Here is a 25,601-nt window from a genome sequence, read left to right as displayed (position 1 = left end):
TTTTAAGTTTTCAACATAACTGAAAGATATAATATCGAATTATTAAGACAGAATTTTTTCGTACAAATAATAAAATTGAAATTTTCTCTAAATTGTATTTTTTATGAATGTAAGTTTTTTATCCCTCGAGCCTCGAGTACTCGGCTCAAATGACCCGGACGGTATTATTAGGACAGAATTTTTTAGTACAAATAATAAGATTGAAATTTTCTCTAAATTGTATTAATTGTAAGTTTTGATTAAATTATATTGAAAGTAATTTTCTATTAAAACATATTGAGATTAAATCCATTTATTTCGGTGTTATAATTATATACTATTTAATAAAGATTGCGCCTCTTATGAACAAATACAAAACTGTCTTATACATACATTTCCCTTGTACCATACAGTCAGCAAAAATACTACATTCGGTAAGTTGTGTAGATATATAAACTAGACGAATTCCAAAGATTTTTTTACATAACTAAATCAGCTAATCTTGCAGAATTACTTACGTAGTGACTTACATAGACCCAGACGATAATCTGTAAGAAACTATGAAGCCTCACTTTGAGATTCTGGCAAACACAAGAACTAGGCTCATGTCCATATTTGGCTTTGTCCTAACAAATTGATATGAAAAGCCCCAGCCCACGGTCACGCCAGTTCGTTCGTCAGAAACTCAGAGACTTCTGTCTTTACAGTTCCTTCGCCAGAATACTCAACCAGGCTTCTGTCTTTACAGGATCCCGAGTACCCTTCGCAAGCCAAGATTTCCCCAAGATATAACCGTTTACACCGTTATGAGTGGCACCCTTTTTCAAGAGAGCCCATTACTATTTTCTTCTCTCTCTCTTTCACCATGGGCAAAGACATTTCTTAAATAAACATTATTCATAACAAGTGGTGGACGAATATCATGAATAAAGGTGTCACTCCGCGCAATTATTATCTCGCACCAAAGACTCGAACCAAAACCTTTACGACCATCAGACGTCACGCCGCCCAGCTACGCTACATCAACTCCGGAACGATTGGACAACTCTTCTGTATTTTTGTATTTTTCGCACAAAAGAAGGGTCTGTTCTGAAACATCAGCGCCAGAAACATCACAAAGGTAACGAACACATTACAACTGATACGATTTCCAGCTTACAAAGTATGCATCGCCGGTGAGAATTATTCTTGCAGTAACACCTGAAATTCCAGACATGTCGAATGCATACTATACATAGTCCAGCCCTGTATTCGAGCTACCTATAACCCAGGCTGAAATACATCTATCCATGTCACAGAGATTTCCATGGGTCCAACAGCGACATTTCCATCATGCCCCAAATCAACGACAGAGGCAACAACAGGTTCCTTTCCAGTGGTAGTGACTTGAACTTTCACAATTTGAACTCTTTCTATATTAAAGACAATACATGTATTGTTTACGATTCATTTAATATACAATTCGTTTCATAAGGAGAATATTTCTGGACTGTGGTAATTCTCACACAGGTATGTTTTTGCTATATCATATTTTGTATCTTGAATTACAAAAATTACAAGGTTAGTGCGTTAATTTCAAAATACTTCCAAATAACTCATGAGCAGAACATGATAATATTTTGGACTAAAATTATATCAAAATGCATCAAGAAATGTGTTATTGTCGTCATCATAAACTGCCACCTTTGGCCAATATAAACCTTTAGACCACGCTTTTTAGGAAATACTGTCAAGGTTGTTTAGTAATGACTAGAATCCATTTTATTTGCAAACAGTGTGTGCAGAAAAAGAGTTCATATTCAATTTCTCCAAAGTTTGTTCAAAATTCACTTCTCCTTGCCACTAAATTGTTTATTCAACAGTGTCAGTGGCATTTCATTTTCATCACATGTATACTCTATATTGCTGTACATTGCATCAATCTGCGAACAAAAATGTGTTTGGAATTTGTTTTTATTATACGTTATTCTTTCACACACTTTCACACACTTACTTCTGAATGTGCATGATACTTAGCTGAAACAAATCGGATATCAATATTGTCATCAGTTTTAGCCATATTTTCACAATTAGAATACAATCTCCCACAAACTTGTACTGAATTGTTCATTACCAAGAGCCCTTATAATAGGAAGTGTGCACATGAAGCTTACAATTTACATGCTACACTATTGATATAATAGGCAAGGAAGCTTTAAATGGGACGCTTACATCCGGGACTAGCTGTTTATGAGAGAGAGAGAGAGAGAGAGAGAGAGAGAGAGAGAATAAACATAACAACACTCACTCAGCATAAGAGAAATTACCTAGTGCATTTGAGGCATTAAGAATAAAAAAGAACAGACCACCTATGCAAAAAGATCCAGGATGATTCTTGGTCTTGCAAAGGAATATATGTACTAAACACATAGACATATGCTATTAAAAAATGACATTTTCTTCTTCTTTTTAGTCCGATTTCCTTCCAATATTTTTCACAACATTCCATCCGGCCGCCATGTAGGGATATTTATTACGTGTCAAATGTGATTAAAGTTGAATGAATATAATTATATTTCTAATATTTGAAATCATTCAGTGACAAGAATAATATTTCGTAAAGAAGCCAGTAATAATTTTGGCAATTATGTAGTCACGAAAAATGAAAATATGTTTTTAATAACATTACATTGGTAACGAATGTACTCGGTAATTTTAGAACATTCCTTACTGACGGAAACTACCGAAGTACCAGTACAATAAACATATACCGTGCTACGTTACACCAGAAATAAATACCACGGTATACCAGCAATACCGCGCACCTCTACCATAGAGCATTATCAGAAGCCACAGGCGAAAACCAGGTACGCTGTTTAGCATCGTAAATGGGTTTTGCATGCTGCTAGCGATGATAATATCATGTGGTTTCATTTTTGAAGAAATTTCCCCATCACCGTTTAAGATCAGACGCAATGGACCGATTTGAACTCTTTTACAGCTCTAAATGAAATCAAATATGGCTGGTAGCCGATTTTGAATTGACATTAGTACAATTCCTTTTCTTAATATATATTTGTTTTAAGAATTGGTGATTTGTAAGCAACATAAATAATATCACATAAATTCAAGTTCGGTTTCTTTAGATATGAGAGAAAAGTAATACATTAACGAAATGACGATATTCCCATTCTACCCCTTACATTTCATTTTGCTATAACATTTTGCTTTTAAGAATTGGAGTTTGATGAATGTAAGGAAACCTATTTCCGAAAAAAATAATTTCACATATATACAAGATCGGCATCTTTGAAAATGAAAGCAAATTAATATACGTACCAGTATCTCCTTATTACGCTGTGGAATTATTCGACCTGTTTACGTGTGTATGTGTAATGAACCAGGATGTCGAAGACGATGCCCAATAAAGGTACGGTTGAGGTAATATTACAACAATAACAAAACACTGATTTCTGCTGTATTCAGTCACTGTTAACAATGTATGCAATTTGTACTGGAAGATAGGACTATTTAGAAGGAAAACATGATCAGGATGTTAGCACTTTGTGGAACCAGGTCTCATTTTATCTTTGCAGTGCAGAATCATGAAAGTGGGAGGGGGAGGGGGGCATTGAGGTTTTGTCAGCCTTATAAAAACGTTCCGTCTCTTGGCTATAAGTGAGACTATATTAATTCATACCTAAGTAATATTTTCCCATACACTTTTGGTTTAAAAATGGATACACGTCGTGAACATGTATCTTTTTCAACAGGGTAGCTTTGTCGAATTCCGGCAGAGTTGTCTATCTAAAGCGTTGTGGTGTATATGGTTATCTACATGTCATATTAAAAATCTGAGGTTGCATACTATAAGACAGTGTGGCACTAGACCTAAATAGATTGGGGAACCGGGGTTAGGAGGGCATATGACCAGGTCGCAACCCTTAGGGACTCCAAAAGTGTTTTCTAAATAAATATTCCTGTAAAGAAAAATGATAATTCGTTGTGTACTTAGTTGTCTTTTAAATCGTTTTATATTAAATTTTATGGGTTTATTTTGGCATTCAATTAATTTCCAAATTAAAATACAAACATGGCTTAGTGCCTCCCGTCCCTCTGTGAGCTTCTGAAGGGGTCTGCGTGTCAAAATTGCTGAACTGAAGAATACGTTATATTTATGTCACAAAACTTCAGCATTAATGTCTATTGAGAAACACTTGGCACTGTGATGGAAGTTTAGTTGACGTGGGACCTTAAAACGTCTGGTTTTCTATGAACTGAATCGATATAATCGGATTAAACCAACACAAAGTGAGATCGAAGTTTAGCCGACATGACAACGGCTATATTATATTTTCAATACGCATCCGCAATATTGACGGAAAAAACTTTATTTTATATCCATTAGGCAATACTCATTTATCAAAATTAGCGTAACAGATTCTACATGACATCCTCTGTTAAGAAGGAAACGAAATAAAGTATCTGTGAAAACGGTATAAAAGCACGAATAACAGAAATGAATGACTATATAAAACTAGTAACTATAACATGTGTTTTGCTTTGTTACAAGTTATGATTAAATACTAGAAGAATGCAATAAATGTTTTTCATGCTCAAATTATGGCTTGCAGATCTTGTGATTCTGTGTTTATTTCCCTGTTGCTGACAAAGCACTGCACCTATTCTTACCAATGACACATCTGCAATTATTTTTTGCTTTGCTTTGTCGTTCTCCAAATTCTTCCCATGGTGATGCTACACGAACTTGTTGTATTTTCGTCATGTTGATAATTTCTATTGTTGTTTTCTTTTTTGTTGCTGCAATAGTTGCTGATTTGTTGTGGCATTTTTAACTGTTGTGTTTGTTATCTTAACAATTCTTGCTGCTGTGTTTGTAATTCTTGATGCTGAATCATGGTTTGGGAGGTTAAGAGCAGTCTCATATATTCTGCACATGCTTCCTCACCTTCAGTTCCTCCATTCGTATATTCATTAAGCGTTCTTACTGTTACGAGTCTATGCTCTTAAAATAAGTAACAGAAAAGGTTGAAAAGCAAAGAGCTTTGTAAAATTCAGCAATTAATTTATTTCCCTAGAATACAAAGTGAAAATGAAAAAGAGAAGCTTACTGAATTGCGAATTAAATCCCAATATAATCCTATAATTACAGACACAAGACCTAGTAATTAAGATCCGGAATAATATTCAGTATAAGTCCAAAATAAATCCCAAACTGAACGTGAAGAGGTGTCTGTGGTAGGTCGTAGAGCGTTGATGTGCCAACAGTCTGTTGTTGAGTTTGCAGATTTGAATTCACTATAAATTCCAGTTAATGTCTCTATTTAATATTTTGATCAGAGCACTTTGTAGTTCCAGAGAAAATAATAACTTCAATACAATAATTTGAAGAAATAAATTTATTGCCAACTGGACACCACATATAACACGGCTTGAAAATGCTAGATCTTAAAGCATGACTGAAAAATCAGCTGTTACAAGATTGTATATTTCACATTTGACCTCAGGTCACAATGTGCATTTTATAAATATAACTATTAACTGATGGAAAATAACCAAACTAAAAATATTAGTTATTATTAGAAACCAGAGCCGGGATTATGTCAAATAAACTAAGGAAATTCCAAAACCTAGACCAAGAACAGAGTGAACATATTTACTTCTATTAATAATAATTCTGATTTTAAACCCATACACATAGATAATAATTAAGCTATGTATTAGTTGTTTACAGCTAAAAAGTCAATTCAGGTCAAGCAGGAATTAACTCAACTTTGGACAAGGTCAGGTCCAACATACAATGATATATTACAATGGTATGTAATCAAATAAAAATATTTTTTAAAATCCTGAATAACAAACAATACAGATTAAATGCACATAAAATTACAAAATGAGTCCACTGATCACAGGTGCAATTTTTCTTTCCAGTAAATTCCCCAACTACAGTTTTAGGCTATTCACTTCTGATGTGTTTATAATATATTGGTGGTAGTAATTTAATCATGAAATATTTCCAGTTGTAGGGTCTGTTACGAAGACATATACAGGATTTAACTGTAACGTATGTTTGCCACTCTTACGACTGACTATAAAATTAAGAATCAGTTCCTGGTGTTCAATAGTGGCTTTCCGGCGTCACTTTGCATTCTCTTCTATGACATCACCGCCAGAAAGCGGAGCTGTATCAAGAAGAGCTCTCTCAAGACACATTTTAAATGATTATTATTTGGATTAAGTGTCGTGTCAAACATTTTATCCAAACCCACAAACAATAGGATTCTTAGTAGTTCATGCAAACATGTCACTTAATTCAAGATATGAGTGGTCAGCGGTATACCAAATAAAATAAATGTTTGGAAGGCCATCCGCTCACTGTGCAATCACGTTACAACAATCTCACGACAGCCATCGTAAGATCATAGTCAACAACAGTTGAGTTTTTCCTGATCCAGCAGGACTAATGTGCAAACTGAGTCTGGAAACGCGGACTTGGTTCCACCATGTGCTGGTTCTGCAGATAAATCGATGACCTTGACTTTCATTTGTCGTCATGCCATAGAATAATGCAATTGTTGTTATCACAACGAAAATTCTTAGTGCAAATCGTAACACGTAATTGTAGATCAGCGGTCGCTGCAATTTATGCCTTATGCTGGGCAATGAAGACTATTTTTGTTACAGTTAAGCACGGTCGCAAACGGCAAAGCCATCTTACTTTCAAGTCTATCAGTGGATGCCAAAGCCGTCTAGCAAATAAATCCGGTTTAAAATATAGTCGCTGGCTGTGATGTCGCTGCTGCGTTAACAAAATTACCAGGAACATCATTGGAGTAAATATCCTGTTGTAAAGCTCATCTGACTTACTCCCGGACATAGATCTATTTACTATGCGCCTGGTGCACGGCTTGATTCTAACAAATAACGAAAACCTAGTGAATAGGTTGATGCCGCATGTTACCTATATGACCTTGTTTACAAATCATTCAACTATATCCGTGCACATCAATGTGCCGATATAGATATCAACCTTGACCTGAATGTGAACAGGTGTCAGAGAACGAATCGCTAGATGGATCATCAAAAGCGTTATCATCACCAAACGTGATCTGTGTGGAAATTAAAGGAACACTATATTGATACAAACAAATATGGTTACCGAACCTATTGCATTCATATCATATTACAGTTCTTCTCGTTATTGTAGAGGCGAAACCCGCTGTTGAAAATTTAGCAAACAAGGCAAAAGTCACTCACAGTGCTCCTCGCAAATGGTTGGTCAAACAAGCCCTGTGGCCCGCGTTACCTACCTACGTACCGGTGTCCATATACCAAATTGAGGTTCATCAATCTGATGTCTTTTTAGGTGTTCATTGTGCAAAATTAACACTACGTAACATCTATAACTGTCTTCTTTTTCTAAGAGCTGCAGATATAGCTAGAATCTATTTGATAATTATTTAGTTTTTCATGAAACACAATATACGACAAGGATGATCTAAATAAGCGTGTTTTAAAAAGGTTTTAAAATGTTGACAGTTCTAATTTCTAACACATTATACAAGTGTTTTGTACATCTAATTTGTATGGTTTGTTGGCTCTTTTCTTCATGACTATATGTTATGTATAATTGTGTTTTGTAACTAACCTTTGTAACAAAAATCAAGTTCATCTTATACCTGACTAGGGACATTGATTTTATAAATAACTTACTACATTGTTAATATTTCTCTGTGAGGATAGACGTAATAGTAGCATCATTATGAATGGCAATGGGTCTATGACACTACATGGATAAACCTGGTGTACCTGATGTTTTTAATGTTCTATATTATAGTTTTAGTAATAGACCTTATCTTGTTGACAATTTAGAATATTCTAGAAATGAACTTTTGACCTTCATCCTTGTTCTATTTTTGTGTCTTATATATTGTTGTTCAATAGAAATTGCTCATTCTTCCCTTTCCATCTTGTTTAGAATTATTCATATAAATTATAATTCATTAGAAAGACAAAGTGCTTGTCAAATAATATTCTTGAACATTAATCTGGAATTATAGAGAATTCGATGATATTGTTTTATATCAATTTATATTTATATTTTAAAACGGCATTTGAATTATAAAAGTTCTAAAGTTGTAGTTCTTTTGCCACCGTAACAATCGAAAATACGTACTTAAATATCAGGATTAGAACAGTTTACGAAATTAGTAAGATGCATAATACTCAGTTCTCGAAAACTAAACGTAGAAGGGTAGTGCATGTGCACATTCCTTCTTTTCTCCATGTATAAAATAGCATATATGATAATGGTTTATTAGAGACTTTAATGTGTTAAAGATGTGTTCATTAGGTGGAAAAACGTTGACGTTTTGTGTTTTATCATTTGGAACAAGTTTGCTGTAAGAAAGGTGAAAAGAAAACATCGATAATTTTGACATTATAGCTTGTCCATAACACACGTGGCCCTGCTTGTAATACTAAGTCATTTGTCGTACAAAATGAAAGCCATATTTTCTTATAGTAAATTTTAGAAGATAAAAAAGCAAAGAGAAACATACAAAGCGCATTCAGTTTAGTTCACTACATACTTTTCTGGCGCTAGTTCAGAACACAGTTTTCAATCGTGCATGTTAATTAATTTGTTTTGAAAGAATCTTCAATGAATTCCTTACAAATGCCAACATTATTTAACCGGCATTTTAATACATCGGTTTGTTAACGACCTCCAATTCACCACGGCCATTCGTACCGTGGGTAATCTATTTTCATGCTTCATGACTTTATCAATTCTGTAAAAAATCACTAGTTGGCATATCTTTCCTTAATAGACCTTGTACTGTCTCATCTAGCTGATCTATGATCTCAAGATGTCTCAACAAATTTTCATGGATCTTGTAACGTCTCAACTAGTTTTACTTGGATCTTGCAATATCTCAAGTAATGTTTCATGGATCTTGTAATGTCTCAACTAGTTTGTCATGGATCTTCTAATGATTAACCCCTTTCATTTGAAAAATTACATCATTTCATGAACTGGGACCTCTATCACATGGGTCTGGTCCCTGACAAATGAAACGTTGGCTATGGTTTAGTTTTATATTAGCTGCTTGCAGTATTAGCTATTGGATTGTTCATTGTATCCATTGTAAGAATGTTTGCAGGTGCGACAAAAAGACAGATGACTGGATGGTGGATGGATGATTGAATGGATGGACGAATAGATAAATGAACAAACGGACAGAAATACAGATAAATTCATTATTAGAGAGATAGTTAGACTGATAAGTATGTTGGAAGATAAATACAGAACTCTGCAGACGCCCATATAAATATGCATATGTGCAGTCGTACAGCTCTTACATACATACATACATACATACATACATACATACACACACACATACATACATACATACATACATACATACGCACATACGCACATACATACATACATACATACCTACCTATATACATACATGCATACATGGATACATACATACATTCACACATACCAATATGCATACATACATACGTGCATATAAACATACATACATACTTACATACATTCATACATACCAATATTTACACATACATACATACGTGCATATATACATTTATTCATACATACATACTTACATGCATTAATACATACATATATACATATGTATATACATACATACATTCATATATATATATATTATGTACGTACTTACATGCCTACCATCCTACGTAAATACATACATACATGCATACATAAATACATACATACATACATACATAAATACATACATGCTTACATGCATTCATACATACATATATACATACGTACATACATACATACATTCAAATATAAGTATGTACGTACGTACATACATACATACCTACCTACCTACCTTCCTACATTCATACATGCATACATTGATAAATTCATGCATACATTCATACATACATAGATACATACATACATACATGCATACCTACCTACCTACATTCATACATGCATACACTGATAAATACATACATACATGCATACATACACACATACATACATACATGCATATATACACACACACATACATACATACATACACACACATACATACATACATACATACATACATACATACATACATATATACATGCATACCTACCTACGTACCTACATTCATACATGCATACACTGATAAATACATGCATACATACACACATACATACATACACACACACATACATACATACATACATACATACATACATACATTCATGCATGCATACATACATACATACATACATACATACATACATACATACATACATACATACATACATACATAAATACATGCATACATACATGCATACCTACCTACCTACCTACCTACATTCATACATGCATACACTGATAAATGCATGCATACATACATACATACATACATACATTCATACATACATACATACATACATGCATGCATGCATGCATGCATGCAAGCATGCATACATACATACATACATACATACATACATACATACATACATACATGCATACATACATGAGAAACAGGATTCACTGATGAAAGGAAGGGCCGGTAAATTAAATAATTATTTTGAAGAAGGATAATAATGACGCTATTCAAGGTTCAGGTTTCCTTTCCCCAACCTACATCTCAACAACCACGCCTAAAATCTTCCTGCACAGTTACTTTCTATCCCTGTACTGTGAATAGTTGTATGAGCAGCAGGAATGTTTCCCGTTGGAAGCAATCTGGGACAAAATTATCCCTTATTTAGGAAGCAGACAGAAATTAAACATAAATCAGTCTCAGATATGAAATGCTTTAATCACTAAAAGAATTACAATGGTATTGTGTACTTATATTTGAAATATGGATGAGAACAAGAGCAAAAAGATTATTTTAAAGCAACTATATCAACATACAAATATAAGAGTGTAAAAAGAAAAACTTGCATGTAAAGCAAGTAAATCGATGTACAAATATAACGTTTTGTAGAAAGTAGATGTGTATTAAATAGAAAGTAGATCCATATTAATTAGACATTAGATGCGTATTAATTAGAAAGTAGATGTGTATTAAGTAGAAAGTATATGTGAATTAATTAGACATTAGATGCGTAATAATTAGAAAGTAGATATGTATTAATTAGCAACAGTAAATACATGTTGATGATTTGCCGTATTTCTGTCAAGGCGAATTCGCATCTGTGTACCAATTAATGCAGGCATCTTTTGCCTTGCCTGGCGAACAAAAAATTTAGTTTGATCTCATATAGTGTCTCTTAGTGATTCATTTTATTATTATTATTATTATTATTATTATTATTCATAAGTATTAACACCTAGCACTATGTTCAAGATGTTTTCCCTCAAACAAAACGAAACCTCCTTTCTTGGGGTTTCATTTCTAGGTACCTTATGTATAGTGTTAAAGCGGCAAAACTCATACTGCTTTTATCAAACGAGGAGTTTCATCAGAAGGCATCTTGGCGTCGTGTAACGTGTTGTGACCTGCTTTTAAAATGCATGTCTCATTTAATTTGTAAGGTATCTTATTTTTTCTTTCTTTTTTAAAAGTCCTATGCTTAAGTTGACATTTTCGGACGGTTTTCAATGAAAGCATCATAAGGCTGCGGAGAAGGAAAGTTTTCGATTGTACATTCGTTACTTGGGGATGAGGCGGGGATGAAACAACTATCTGAATGCAGTTGCTCTCTTTGTAGAAGTTTCGATATTAGTCATACAATAAAAGAAGTAACCTTAATAATAATTTAATACAAAGTTAGCTTCAGATGTAAATCTGAATAAGCGTTGCATGAAATTACATTTCACCTACAGGCATTCCTAATGCAGATTACATCTCCCAAAATGCTGTGTAAGGAGCTATTACAGACATTCCTGAATGGAGAGTACAGCTCACTCACTGCGGTGTTGTGAAATATTTTAAAGTTCGTCATCTCTGCAAACCGACTTGGTTGCATATGAAGAGAACATTAAATCGTTACAATTCATGAGTAGGAAAATACACAAGTGAATGCACAAAACCAGAATAACATAAAACAACAGCACGTGCGAATAGTTAGTACAGTAATATTTATAAAAAGAATAGAATGTTGCAGCTCAAAGAAGAAGGTGTTTACAGTATTCCTCAGTAGAGTTCTAATATTATTGCCTCCATAACGATTCAAAGTTATTTGATATAGTCTTTGTCTTAAAACGAAACTACCTAAAGATTAACAAATGGACACATCTGTAGTTTTTTAACATTAGTGCTTAAGACAAAGATAGAGTTTTCCATACAACATATGTATCTTTGGCAACCATCCTTATCCAATGTATCTATAGTTTCAAATGGATTTTGGATTATATAAAATCTAACGTTGTAGTTCTATTGCAGCCATAGCAGGATAAGAACAGTTCAGGAATACACCTTATCCCTAATATTTAGTTGACAAAACTCTCTAAATATAAAAAAAAAAACAGTTCGCGAAACGTTCACAGGGGAACTGAATGCGGCTAGGGTGTATTATTTCAGTGCAAAAGAACTGGATGCAATGTTTTCATCACCAGTAATAATTTCTCTTTTAAAAAATGAAAAGAAAACCATATTTTCCAGAAAACATTATATGATATTTGGTATCGAGTTTAAAAAACTGAACAACAATGGTTGATATATTCCAATTGTTACAGGTCTCCGTATAAGTTGTAAAGTTAGTCGAAAGATGTTAAATTAAAGACTGCAATGACACATAATCAACACAGTATGCATTACATTTAATTAAGTATGCCTGTTTATCGTTTTGAAACAAATCAAACATAACCTTACTTAATATTTCATCTGACTCTGAAGTGCTTCTGAACTATGTTACCATGAAAATATATTCTGTCTGGCAGTTGTATATGCAACAAAAAGAAACTATCGTTGTTAATATGTTTTGTCCACTCCTTCGTCACATACAAAATTTTCAGATATTTTCTATAAGAATCCTGACATTTTTGGGAGAAGATATGCTGCCTTGTGGAATTAGTTTCCTAATTGACCGAATTGGGAATGTTTGCTATATCGAAATATGTGTTTCGTCCATTCATTCTGAGAAAATTAAATTCAGTACTTGACGTTTTTCAAACTGTTGAAGAATGAGATTCTTTTAGTGATACTACCCGTTTGTTAACGTTACTCTGCTTATATAAATTGTAAATTTACTGCTAAACATTGAAAGTCAAAACATGCATACAGCTTAATAATTGCAATGTTTAATCAAGCCTTTGCAAAAAGAATTTAGATTGGATAAAATCGGATCATGTGATTCCGGAAACTAAGCGTTTTTCGTTCATATCACTATAGAAGAACAGCGTATGTATTCATGTGTCCATATAGACTTAGCCTCTGGCCATTGAAACGCTACCATTGTCACTAAGTTGGCACTGGTTGATTATAAGTGACTGGAGGCAGCTGTATGCCACGAAGGTCGGTAAACGTGACTGGTGCCTCGTATGGGGACATGAAGCGCTCAAGTGCATTATCATGTTCCTCTTTGGCAGATCTTGCACGGAGAGCGACATTTCGGGCAGACTTCCAGATTCCGTAAGTCGCAAAAGACGCCGAGCTGAGACTCAGGAAGCCGGTGATAGTGGCGACAAACGTGATTAAACTTCGGTCATTCAAGTGCCAACTTATGATGCAAAATGGGAAAAATACAAGGAACCACAGCGTACTGAGAAGAGCGTTAAAGTGGACCTAAAATAAGATAAAATACATCACGTGCAATTTAATGTGCATGAAATAGAACCCCTTTACCCTCATTAATATATTATAATACATTTTAATTGGTTATTCTCACCAGTATGCACGTGCGCATAGAGTACATCATCAAATTATTGCGTGGTTATCAAATACTGTACGTATAATTTTAGCCAGAAACTCAGATTTGGTAATGAACAAAAGCTGGAAGGGAAACAATGAACAAATTTAAATAAACTTATAATAAATTACTGAATAGAACAATATCTCCGTTTTTAAACCCAAAACTGAATCTATTGAACGTAGTGTTTTCTTATAGCTTGTAGTGTGAAGCTGAACATTCATGGATGGTTTGTTCCAGAAGTATTTTTAAATAAGTTTATAGCTAATTTAGTATACACTGGACACAATAATATAAAACGATAATTACAGGTTACTTCCTTTGTATGGGAAAATATGAACGAGTTTTTCTGATGGAATACTGCACGACCTTAGGAGCACAGTATATTCATCGGAAAAAAAACGAGTTCATATTTTCCCATACAAATGCAGTAACCTTTTTATTATATGCTCATTTTCATTTTCTACCTTAGGCTTAATTGTATAAACTAAAAAACTCTACAAGATACAAAGTAACTGAATGCATGCCGTATTCCATACTAAAAACACAAACGCAGATTCACCATTACAGAACAACAACATTATTCATGCGCACATAACTCCGCCCAGATAAATTTGACTTAGTCGCGCGCTAGACATGACTTTCGAAACAAAATGGCGTTTTGGTCTACTTAAAATTGAAATTCGGACTCATATTGTGAATGAATGCGTATTGCAACAACTTTTCCTTATGATCTGGAATGAATAGAATTTCGTATTTTTGTCGATTCTACGAAATTTCGTGATTATTGACTGGATTTATCTGTGCCAATTCTAAATGAAATACATTGGATTGGAGCAGCGAGGGAGAAGCATGTTTACATCTGCAAGTGTGTTTCTGTTCTGTCATTGAATGTTTGAAATCACGATGTGGGGATAATATGAAGTCTTCCGATTGCAATTATCAAAAAGGCGCTATGGAATTTAATGTTTATTTCATTTTTAGTACAGTAAGAAGGATATAATTGCACTTGGAATATTGTCGAAATTACAGTACAATTTCGAAATGTGCAATCAAATTTGACAACCCATGGCATGGTTCATGTAATTCGGGTTCGTAGAACTAGGAACGTACATTTTGAGGAAATTCTGGATGTAAAACTGTAAGTATATTTTTTGCAATTCTTATTATCAACTAAAGAAGACAGTTTATGCCTTGTCCCTTGCATGTTATTTGTAAGGACCTGTCTGGCGTCTATAGGTAACCTAGATCCAAAACATTGTCTCAGAAAAGTTAACGCCGAATGTGTCAAAACAGCTGGTATGTGGCAGTCCACGAAACACCTCGTTTAGTTCATTCAGAAACAAATTTAATCAACCAAAACGTAAAGCGTCTGTCTACTACGAGAGTGTAAATGATTTGTTTACATAGTAGTTCCCAATACACTACTAAGCACACGTGAGTTTAATATGAAGTTGCGCGCGAGTGCAATGTCGTAAAATACTGAACGATTCTGATAATATAAAGTTAACGGAGAAAAAATGAGCATATAGTAATCCTTAATTTCGTTGCTTTCACATATTATACACTATCTTTTGGATTGTTTCCATCAATACAATTTTAAATTCTCAGATTTTGTCAAAACATATTTATCTGTATGTTTACACCAGACTTTAAAATAATCTTTCAGGCGGAGGTCAGTTTCCATATGTTTATATGAAGGGAGTTTATCAGAATTTTCTAAGTTATTATTCGAGTCTGATGGAAGAGTATCTGCATCTTGGAGATTTTAGGAATGTAACCCAATTAATGCTATCATTGGATTCACTTTCGATAAATAACTTTCTCTACTGCATACTTAACATATTATTTACATAATTTTTAACCTTAACCGATATGTAGCTTAAACTAACTGACCTTAGGAATTTAAATGGGATTCCTGGGAAGTTTTCATATTGAATCCATGTTGATCATTAGACTGTAAATAACTACGACCAAGTGAAAATAAATCGGAATTTGCATTCAATTGCAATTTGATTTTCTCTAAATGACCGGTTGATTTTATTGACAATCTTTAACCATTAATACTTCAATATGCTGTACTAGTCATCATAACGATTTTGCATGAGATCAGTTTTTAAGTAAATAAAAGAAAATGAAATTACTACTGGGGAATGGATATGCATTCTATACAATGGATAAAGCTATCGTTACCGGAACTTAACATGGATCAGATGAATACTCACAAGAATAGCACGCAGGTCCTGATAATTGCATTTCGATGCAATCCAGAAGATGATGAACACATATACAGAGCCAATGACGATTATCTAATAATTTCTAGTGTGGCCAGTCAGTTGTCAAAGAATATAAAAAAATATTTCCTCTGTCCTCTACGCAGACTGTAACTTAGTTCAAAATAGTGACATCGATGCATATAACTACGGAACAATAAATAACCCTAAAGCAACAGACAAAATATTGGATCTGGAGGAAGAAAATGACAGAATTTAGCTTGATTCAGAAAAGCCAGTTAAAATGGCACACTTAGATTTTTTTTGTTAATAATGAAGAATGTCTAAGTTTTATTGATAGGAAGAATACACACATGTCCCTGCTGCCCTTACCCACCGTTCAATTTATACGGTTTAAAAAGAGACAAATTTTCTAGAAATCCAATAATTCGATGCTAAACGACCACTAATGTATAGAAAAGGGAAATAAAAAGATAAGAAATATATATACTGTATACAACAACAACAACAAATAATAATAATAATAATAATAATAATAGTAATAATAATAATAATAATAACAGTAATAATCTAAATTATGAATTAGTCTTCGAAATCCTTGAATAAGAAATCGGTGCTGTCACCTCAGAACATTCCTTTTACAGAAGAAAGGATGAAGATAAAGAAAAAGGAAACTATTGAAGGAAGTTGAACATTTTCGAAAATATATTAAAAACAATGTCAATGCATTCAGTTTGGATATACTTGAACATTTGACTCGAACAAAATAAACCAAAAAAGTTAAAGGGATGGATCTAGCATCAAAAAGTAAATGAATAGAAAAAGGATACAAAATAACAAAACATTTTACCATGGAAAAAAAGACATGATATGAATGAAACAATAACGAATAAGAGACATGAATCAGGGCAAAGTTTTGAACGAGGTAAAAAAAAGTTATATGATACATTATTTCGTACAGAATATAAAAATAAAAGTCAAATAAAACTTGAAGAGGCAGTTGGAAGATTTGAGGTTCACAAATTGACAAAAGATGAAAAACATGTTAGAGGGTAGAATAATTTTTGCTGAAGCTTCAGAATCCGTGAATAAAATAAGTAATAGAAACAGTCCTTGAAGCGATGGATTCACTATTGAATTTTTATCAATTTTTTCGGAAGGATTTATGGCCAATTCTGATTAATTCAATAAATCAAGGATTCAAAAATTAATAATGGGGAATGGATATGCATTCTATATAAAGGATAAGTATATTGTAACTGGAACTTAACATGGATCAGATGAATACTTACAAGAATAGCACGCAGGTCCTGGTAATTGCATTTCGATGCAATCCAGAAGATGATGAACATAACTGCAGGGACGATGGCGTACAAAAAAGATTGACAAAGTTGAAGATTGATTGGATTTCTCATTGGTATTATGCACTGCATTTCAGCTTCTGATTTAATTTTGATAGAGTCCCTGACCGATACATACAACAGCTCATACATACATACATACATACATACATACATACATGCATGCATGCATGCATGCATACATACATATATACATAAATTGGACTCATTCATTCATTAATTTATTCACTGTAAGTTGTTTATAGAATGCAATTAGGTTACACTTTGCATGTAGAAAAATACGTATGAATACGCTAGAAATGTCAAATTGGAACTAGTAATAGTAGCAGTGTTAGTAGTGGTGGTGGTGTTGCACTGAAATTGGCAACATCAATGGAGTGAAAAGAGGGAAAATTGATGGCTAATGATGATACTTATGATGGTAATTAATTATACTTATGATGGTAATTGCTTGTACTTATGATGATAATTAATGACACTGAGGATGGTAATTATATTTTATTGATGATGGTAGTTAATGACTTATAATGGTAAGTAATCTCGGTAATGTGTAGTAAATGCTGACTACTGGAATAGAAGGTATGGTTGTGTTATATGTCGCTAATTTGGTGGTGCTGGTAGAAGTAGTGAGTGTGTGTGATTGGATTTTTAACCTAACTTTAATAAAATTCAGTCATATCGCTACTATGTCTCGGTGCGGCAGTTTACAGTGATGTCTAGCACTGGGGTAACATGCAGCAGACTTGTGGCATCATGCCCCATCCAGTCACATTATCTCGGCACCAGGCCGACCAGTCCTAACACTAACCTCATAACGCTGAGCGCCAAGCAAGGAAGCTGTTATAAATATTTTTATAAGCTTTTGGTATGACTCGGTCAGAGTTCGAACCCACGACCTCCAGCATCTGAGGTGAATGCTCTAACCACTTAGGCCACCGGAGCGGACAACTACTACTGATACTACTATTACTGCTACTAGTAATAGTAGTAGTAGTAGTAGTTAAATACAGCGATTCCTGTGACTGACGCTACAACACTGACTGTAGTTTCTTACCGAAATGAGAATCATCAATAGCCATGAAAATAATGGCGACGCTGCTACCTCAATGATGATGACAACCAGTGGACTAACTACTTGAATTATGTGATGTACCACTATCGCATTCTGTAATCTGGGATTCACTTCCATTTCTGCTCCTATTAAAAGATGAAAGTTTTAAAGAGAAAAAAAGAGAAGTTATAAATAATATTAGGACCTACTGTTTATGTTTCAACGTTGGTTATCATTGTCATAATCGTCAGGATGAGAATCACTTCGGAAAATATCCTCAAAGAACGACTTAATTTACAAATTCACATGCCACAGACTGTTTAACAAAAGGTATTGAAAACAGCTATGCCGAAGGCGGTTGGTGTTGAATTTCGGGAGCTTAATTTTCTTGGAAAATGATCATGATTATCCAAAATGCGGAAACAGCCGAACAAGTCACGTGGTCTACGTGACAAGATAAGGGTATCTACAAAAAGTACGGTGAAGATATTACAGCATTTGTTTTCCTTGTGTTTAGTACTTTTCAATGTAGTTACTTAACACCACATATTTAATGTACCATTATTTTCCTATTGGTCTTAATGTGACAGTGTTACTAGTCTATGGTCATAAACTGAGAAACAGAAAGAAGCAAAAGCAACAAGTTTTGTACAACTTAACAAAATAATTTAATTATCAAAATTATTAAATGAAAATTTGAGAGGAACGAACATTATAAGGAACTGAATCCGAAATAGTCGTATAAAGTTATATTCAAGTCGAAAAGAATAGAATGTTCCGAATGATGTTCAGTTCCTCGAATACATGGGTCTGCCAAGAATCCCGATGTGTCAAATTGGCATTGTCCAGAACTCCTTTGAATAATTCACACTTGTCCCAGAATAATAGTTTAGCTGAAAAAAGGCACTTAATAGCTCCAACGAATAGTCTAAACAAATGTTGCCTCTCAAATAATATCTAAACATTACATTAAATACGTCTGCAGACTGATGTAACAACAACATAAGAAATAAAATTAGAGAAGTTTCCAGCTCCAGGTACGTGTAAACAAGTATACATGCTGAGAATGGATTTTTCTCCTTCTAGCTACGCAACATTTGGCAAATATCCCATATTGTAAAAGAACCCACTTGACCAAACCCATCTAAAGGAAAATAATTTTATTCTTATGAGAACGCACCTGACATCAGCAGCCAATGAGGAATTACCCAAAACTTGTCAACGGTTTTATTATTAATATGATTACTGATCGTAAACACTTATTTATAGACCTTACGCAATCTGCACTCTCAATGACTTAAAATAGAATGGTATATCCTTGTACAAAAGATAACTGTATAATATCTTGATTTCAGATGATTATTTTATTTTACAGTTATGAGGAAAATTTATACATAGACACAATCACGTACCAAGATTTAAAAAAAATACAGATATAGATAACAGACAATATACAGGTGACCATTAGAAAAACTATTTGTGGAAAACTAGCCACGAATATTATAAATTGGTTTAGTTTAGCTTGCAGTCGGAATTTTTTTTTTTGAAGAGTTGGGGGACTTAGAAAGGATATCCTCTCCCTATGTAACCATAAAGAGATAAGAAGAGTTGGGTGACTTGGAGAGGATATCCTCTCCATATGTAACCATATAAGAAGATCATTTTTGAGAAAAGTTTTAAAAGAGGTCAAACCTAGCAGTCAGGAAAAGTTGGAATCAAATTAATCAATAAATTTTGATGATATTTGAACAAATGCCTATTACATATTTCGGTGAAAGAAAATTGTAAAACTTTAAGATTAAATGTCTGCACATAGGGTAATTGTTACGACTCTATTGTCTTAAATTAAGTAACAAAAAAGAGTGAAAACAAACAAGTTTAGTAAAAATCAACAAATTATTTATTTTCTTTGATACAAAGAGAACATTCTAAAAGAGCATATAGTATTGTGACCTAAATCCCAAGTTGTCCTAAAAGTTCTAACACATAAAAAAAACTTATAGAACGTTATGAATGAATACCAGTGGTGTTCCAAATCAATTCCAGTTTTGAATGTGTTCATGTACCAATAGTCTGGAATAGTGTTGGTGTGGCTAATCCAAATCGTTTCTAAATGAATTCACAATTATCTCAAAATAGTGATTGAGTTCGAAAAGAATAAATGAGCAGTTTGTAGATCAAAAGAATAAATGACATAAATAAATCCGCTTCAGTTAAAAAAGAACTGTACTAAAGGACTAACTCTACTAGTCAGATGTAGGAATGAGTAATTTTCATACATACTGTATATTTTAACATTAAATTGTTAAATTACCCAGCCCTGATATGGACTCATAAGAACGTGTGCCTTTATTTTGAAGCCGATATGAACAAATCTTTGAATTAAGTTTGTGCAGATGCCAATCTCGTTTTCTTCTAAAGAAAGCTACTAACTTTTATTCCTTAGGGCATTTTGTAGATAAAGCATAAAAGTGTGGACACTATATGGCACCTGCGATTTAAATAAATCCTTTGTGAAAAATATTGGCAGTTTTGCTTGCTTGACAATTTGACTATTAGCAAAAAAAGGATTACTTTTTATCCCTTGCTTAGAGCTGCTAGTTTTTATTTGGTTTTGTATTCTTTGGATGGATTTTTTAAAACTATGCAAAAGAGGAAGCAGTTAAAGACTGCATTTCTAACTTGAAATTATAGCAACCGGGAGAATTCGTTACACTAGACAACCATTGCAGAATTCATCGTACTTACGAAGGAAGTTATCCTGGACATTCATGTTGGTATATATTTTAATAAAGCTGCTCCAATGAATAGACTACAATCGTGGATCTGTAAAAATACAGGAATATGAAATTTACTTTGAAAGATTAAGTAATGTTATTTTAAAAGTTTTCAACAAAACTGAAGGAGATCATATCGAATCACTAAGAGATCATATCGAATCACTAATGGATCCGGTCTTAGTCCACAGTTTATGAAAGATATGAATACTATAGACTGAGCATGTAGGTAGACATATGAAACAAAACCACAATCAAATTAAATGCATTTTTTAAGTCGTCTTCAACATATTTTTAATAATTTTAGAACCTTTTCTTTCGTGTTACTCCTCTGGGAAAAATGCCTCAGTTTAGTAATGTCCTCTTTGCATCGATAATAACCTTAAGCGATATAATGTACATTATTTTATCTTACTTTTATGTAATAAAATCCTCATTCCTTGACAACTGTTCATAAAAAGGCAGTTAAACACTCAAATAAAACTTTAGATTTTGGGACATATTGCACGCTTTTGAGGAAGTTTATCAACAATTGTTTAGTGTTCAACCATTCACTCGATGATACAGGTGTTATCAAGATACATTGCCTTTGTAAATGAGTCTAGTCACTATCAAGTAAAAATGTGTGCCCTGAGCAATTTTGTACCGCGTTATATTTGAATATACTGCGATATGTACCACAATATAAGCAATTATATCGGGGACCAGCAATTTAATTTTCTGGGGCAGAGACATCGCATTTAGTTTTCCATTTCCGGATATCAAATACCAAAAATAGCTTCCTCTGGATTAAATCCAAATGACACCATACTGTCTCCATTATATTAGTTGAAGAAAAATAATTATCTTGAAATAAAGGAACAAAAACTATCTCTGCTCAAAAGAATATTGCAACAACCCCACCCCCTGAAATTAAATGGTCAGTAAATTACACTTACACTAGAGGAATTCCCTCTGTGTATGTTAACTGTTGTATAAATTGTCATCTAAAAACTATACCGAAATGTGGATGATTAAATAGGCCACAGCTGACAACCAGTCAAAGGAATTGTGCTGACATTACAAAACTTATTAAGGGTTGTTGGTAATGCGAACTGGCTTAACGGGTAGGCGGGTTTAGTTTCGTCAAATATCACGTATAGTATGTACTGAGTTAACAGTTATGTAATATTAATTTAAAAAAAAGCATTAAAATGTTTAAATACGGTCTGTTTTGCGGAAATTGTATTTATTTGAGCTAAAATTGGCAATATGATATTGTATTTTACGCGCAATAGATCAAGGCATTGAGATAGTATTGAGCTGTTGCATTGTAACAGTCATGTTGTTTGAAGACCAATCAAGATCCGTGGAGTATTATGTTTTTCATATACGTTGGGCCTTACGTACAATGTACGTGGTAAACATCACTCAGCCGAGCAATGGGGGTTGCCATATTGGTCTTCACCTAGTCACCTCGGTACCTTGACACGAATACATGTAACCTGATGGCTATCAAACTTTCCGTGCTATAATTGGTACCGTTATTATAAAAATTAATTGAAAAACATTTCTGATATACATACTATAAAATGATTGATTTGCTTGTTTACATTTTACTTCTGTTCATCACATTTTTCACGGCATGTACCTCCTTAAGTATTAACCCCATAAAATTATATTAATCCTTCGTTCTTCATAACAATCTAAAGTTAATGAAAAATACTTGCCATTAGCTAGTTATCCTAAATAAACCTTTAATGCATGTATAAATGGGATGTATATGGAATTTAATTTCAGTTATAAGAACTATCCTAGTTGTGGTATGCGTTTCCGCTGGTGTGTGAGAAGGCACTTCCCACAAAACAAGAGCGTGAATCAAATTAAGAGAAACACAAGTTTGAAAAACAAGTTACAAGATGACCAGATAAGATATATCAGCAGCTGCATACTTTACAAGATGTTTCAGTTATGCTGTCTGTCACGATTATCACTGATCGTTAAGGTTCCACGAAGTATATCGCAACATGTTTAATGACGGTGAATCTGACATGTATTCATGTATATACCCATGTGCTTTCCAATATTGCATTCTACGCTGTGTCGAATAGGCCACGTATAGGAAAATAGTTTACACCTGCATGTAGAAATATGCTTACATATTAGTGGTGATTATGTGATATTTTTATGTATTTGTGATAACTAGTTATCTTTTTGTATGACATGTGAACACTGGACTGGATATTGTAGTTGTTTTACAGTGTAGTCATATGCAGAGACATGAGTACCGTAGAAACCAGGGTAAAATAAGGCAGTTTATTGTGGATGGAGGTCTACATAAAGGGAACATATTAGACCAACATTTTAGAATTCGTACCTTTGGCCTTGAACCCATTTTTAGGTGAGAAATTTAAAGATAATATTGATTAATCAATTAAAATTAAAAAACTTAATTACCAACTGTTGCACATTATATAGTTCAGCTGGATCGGAAAGACATGTGAACAGAAAATATGAATATTCTAGCCTCTTGATTTTGGGGAACATAATAATGTTTTGGACTAAAATTATATCAAAATGCATGAAGAAATGTGTTATTGTCGTCATTATAAAATGCTGCTTTTGGCCAATATAAACCTTCGGACCTTGTTTTAGGAAATACTGTCAAGGTTGTTTAGTACTGACTAGAATCTATTTTATTTGCAAAACAGTGTGTGCAGAAAAAGAGTTAATATTCAATTTCTCCAAAGTTTGTTAAAAATTCACTTCTTCTTGCCACTAAATTGATTATTCAACAGTGTCAGAGACATTTCATTTTCATCACATATTCTGTACACTGCATCAGTCTGTGAAGAAAAAAGTGTTTGGAACTTGTTTGTATTATAAGCTATTATTTCGCTCACTTACTGCTAAATGGTGCATGATATTTAACTGAAACAAACCGGATATCAATAATGCCATATGTTTTAGCCATATTTTCACAATCAGAATACAATCCCCCACCCACCTGTACTGAATTGTTCATTTAAAATGGCCCTTAAAATAGGAAGTGTTGACAGCGAAGGCTACAGTTTACATGCTACATTATTGCTATTATGGGCTGGGAAGCTTTAACTGGGACGCTTACACCCGGGACAAGATATTTATGAGAGAGAGAGAGAGAGAGAGAGAACATAACAACACTCACTCAGCAGAAGTGAAATTATCTAGTGCATTTGAGGCATTACGATTAAAAAAGAACAGAATGCCTATGCTAAAAAAATCCAGGATAGTTCTTGGTCTTGCAAAGGAATACATGTACTAAACACATAAACATATGCTATTAAAAAATGACATTTTCTTCTTTTTTCTAGTGCGATTTGCTTCCAATATTGTTCACGACATCCTATCCAGGCGCCATGTTGGCATATTTTATACTTGTCAAGTGTGATTAAAGGTTATTAAATATAATTATATTCCTAATATTTGAAATCAATCCGTGACAAGAACAATATTTCGTAAAGAAGCAAGTAATAATTTTGGCAATTATTTAGTCAAGAAAAATGAAGATATGTTTTTAATAACATTGGTAACGAGTTTTCTCGGTAATTTGAGTACATTCCTTACTGACGGAAACTACCGAAGTACCAGTACAGTACAGTAAACACGTACCGTGCTACATTCCAATAGATATAAATATTACGGTATACCAGCAATACCGCGCATCTCTACCATATATAATTATCAGAAGCTACGGGCGAAAACCAGGTACGCTGCTTATCAGCGTATATGCGTTTCGCATGCTGCTAGCGATGATAATATCATGAGGTTTTATTTTTGAAGAAATTTTCTCCTCACCTTTTAAGATTAGACGCAGTGGACCGATTTGAACTTAAAATGCAAACAAATATGGCTGGAAGCTGAGTTTGAATTGACATTAGTACATTTCCTTTTCTTAATACATATTTGTTTTAAGAATTGGTGATTCGTAATCAACATAAATAATATCACATAAATTCGAGTTCGGCTTCTCTGGATATGTGAGAAAAGTAATACATTGAAGAAATACCGTAATTCCCATCCTACCCCTTACATTTCATTTTGCTAATACATTTTGCGGTTAAGAATTGGTGTTTGATGAATGTAGGGAAAAATATTTCAGTAAATAATATCACATATATACAAGATCGGCATCTTTGAAAATGAAAGAAAATTAATATACGTACCCGTATCTCCTTATTACACTATGGGTTTCTTCTATCTGTTTACGAGTGCACTGCGTAATTAACCAGGATGTGGAAGAAGTGGCCCAATAATGGTACGGCTGATGTAATTTTACAACAACAACAACGTATGCACTTTATAC

The 25,601-nt window shown here is 33.6% G+C and overlaps 1 protein-coding gene across 2 annotated transcripts; it reads right to left on the bottom strand.

Moving 5' to 3' along the window:
- Nucleotides 1-10,798: 10,798 nt before the first annotated feature.
- On the bottom strand, nucleotides 10,799-25,578 carry LOC149799074 (uncharacterized). 2 transcript variants are annotated; one of them, XM_089958045.1, is made up of 5 exons: nucleotides 25,462-25,578; nucleotides 21,249-21,326; nucleotides 18,504-18,646; nucleotides 17,381-17,458; nucleotides 10,799-13,730 (listed from the first exon to the last, which is right to left on the bottom strand). In XM_089958045.1, the coding sequence occupies exons 2-5, from the start codon at nucleotides 21,271-21,273 to the stop codon at nucleotides 13,407-13,409; spliced, it is 570 nt and encodes a 189-aa protein (XP_089814171.1). In that variant the 5' UTR covers nucleotides 21,274-21,326; nucleotides 25,462-25,578; the 3' UTR covers nucleotides 10,799-13,406. The 2 variants fall into 2 exon arrangements, with proteins under 2 accessions (XP_089814171.1, XP_089814172.1); XM_089958046.1 differs by lacking the exon at nucleotides 25,462-25,578 and adding an exon at nucleotides 24,444-24,651.
- Nucleotides 25,579-25,601: the final 23 nt, after the last annotated feature.

The sequence above is a fragment of the Sinohyriopsis cumingii genome, chromosome 5, assembly GCF_028554795.1.
Source record: "Sinohyriopsis cumingii isolate HCF-2022 chromosome 5, ASM2855479v2, whole genome shotgun sequence".
NCBI lineage: Eukaryota > Metazoa > Mollusca > Bivalvia > Unionida > Unionidae > Sinohyriopsis > Sinohyriopsis cumingii.
The sequence above is the reverse complement of the archived record's forward strand: the minus strand, read 5'-3'. Positions and strand labels throughout refer to the sequence as shown.

What these genes read in the sequence shown, in the direction of transcription:
- LOC149799074 (XM_089958045.1), bottom strand. Translation starts at nt 21,273, where the DNA reads ATGAATGTCCAGGATAACTTCCTTC. An exon ending in TGTCCAGGATAACTTCCTTC is followed by an intron (nt 18,647 to 21,248) that starts GTAAGTACGATG and finishes ATCTTTTAATAG; the next exon opens with GAGCAGAAATGGAAGTGAAT. An exon ending in AGGACCTGCGTGCTATTCTT is followed by an intron (nt 13,731 to 17,380) that starts GTAAGTATTCAT and finishes ATCTTATTTTAG; the next exon opens with GTCCACTTTAACGCTCTTCT.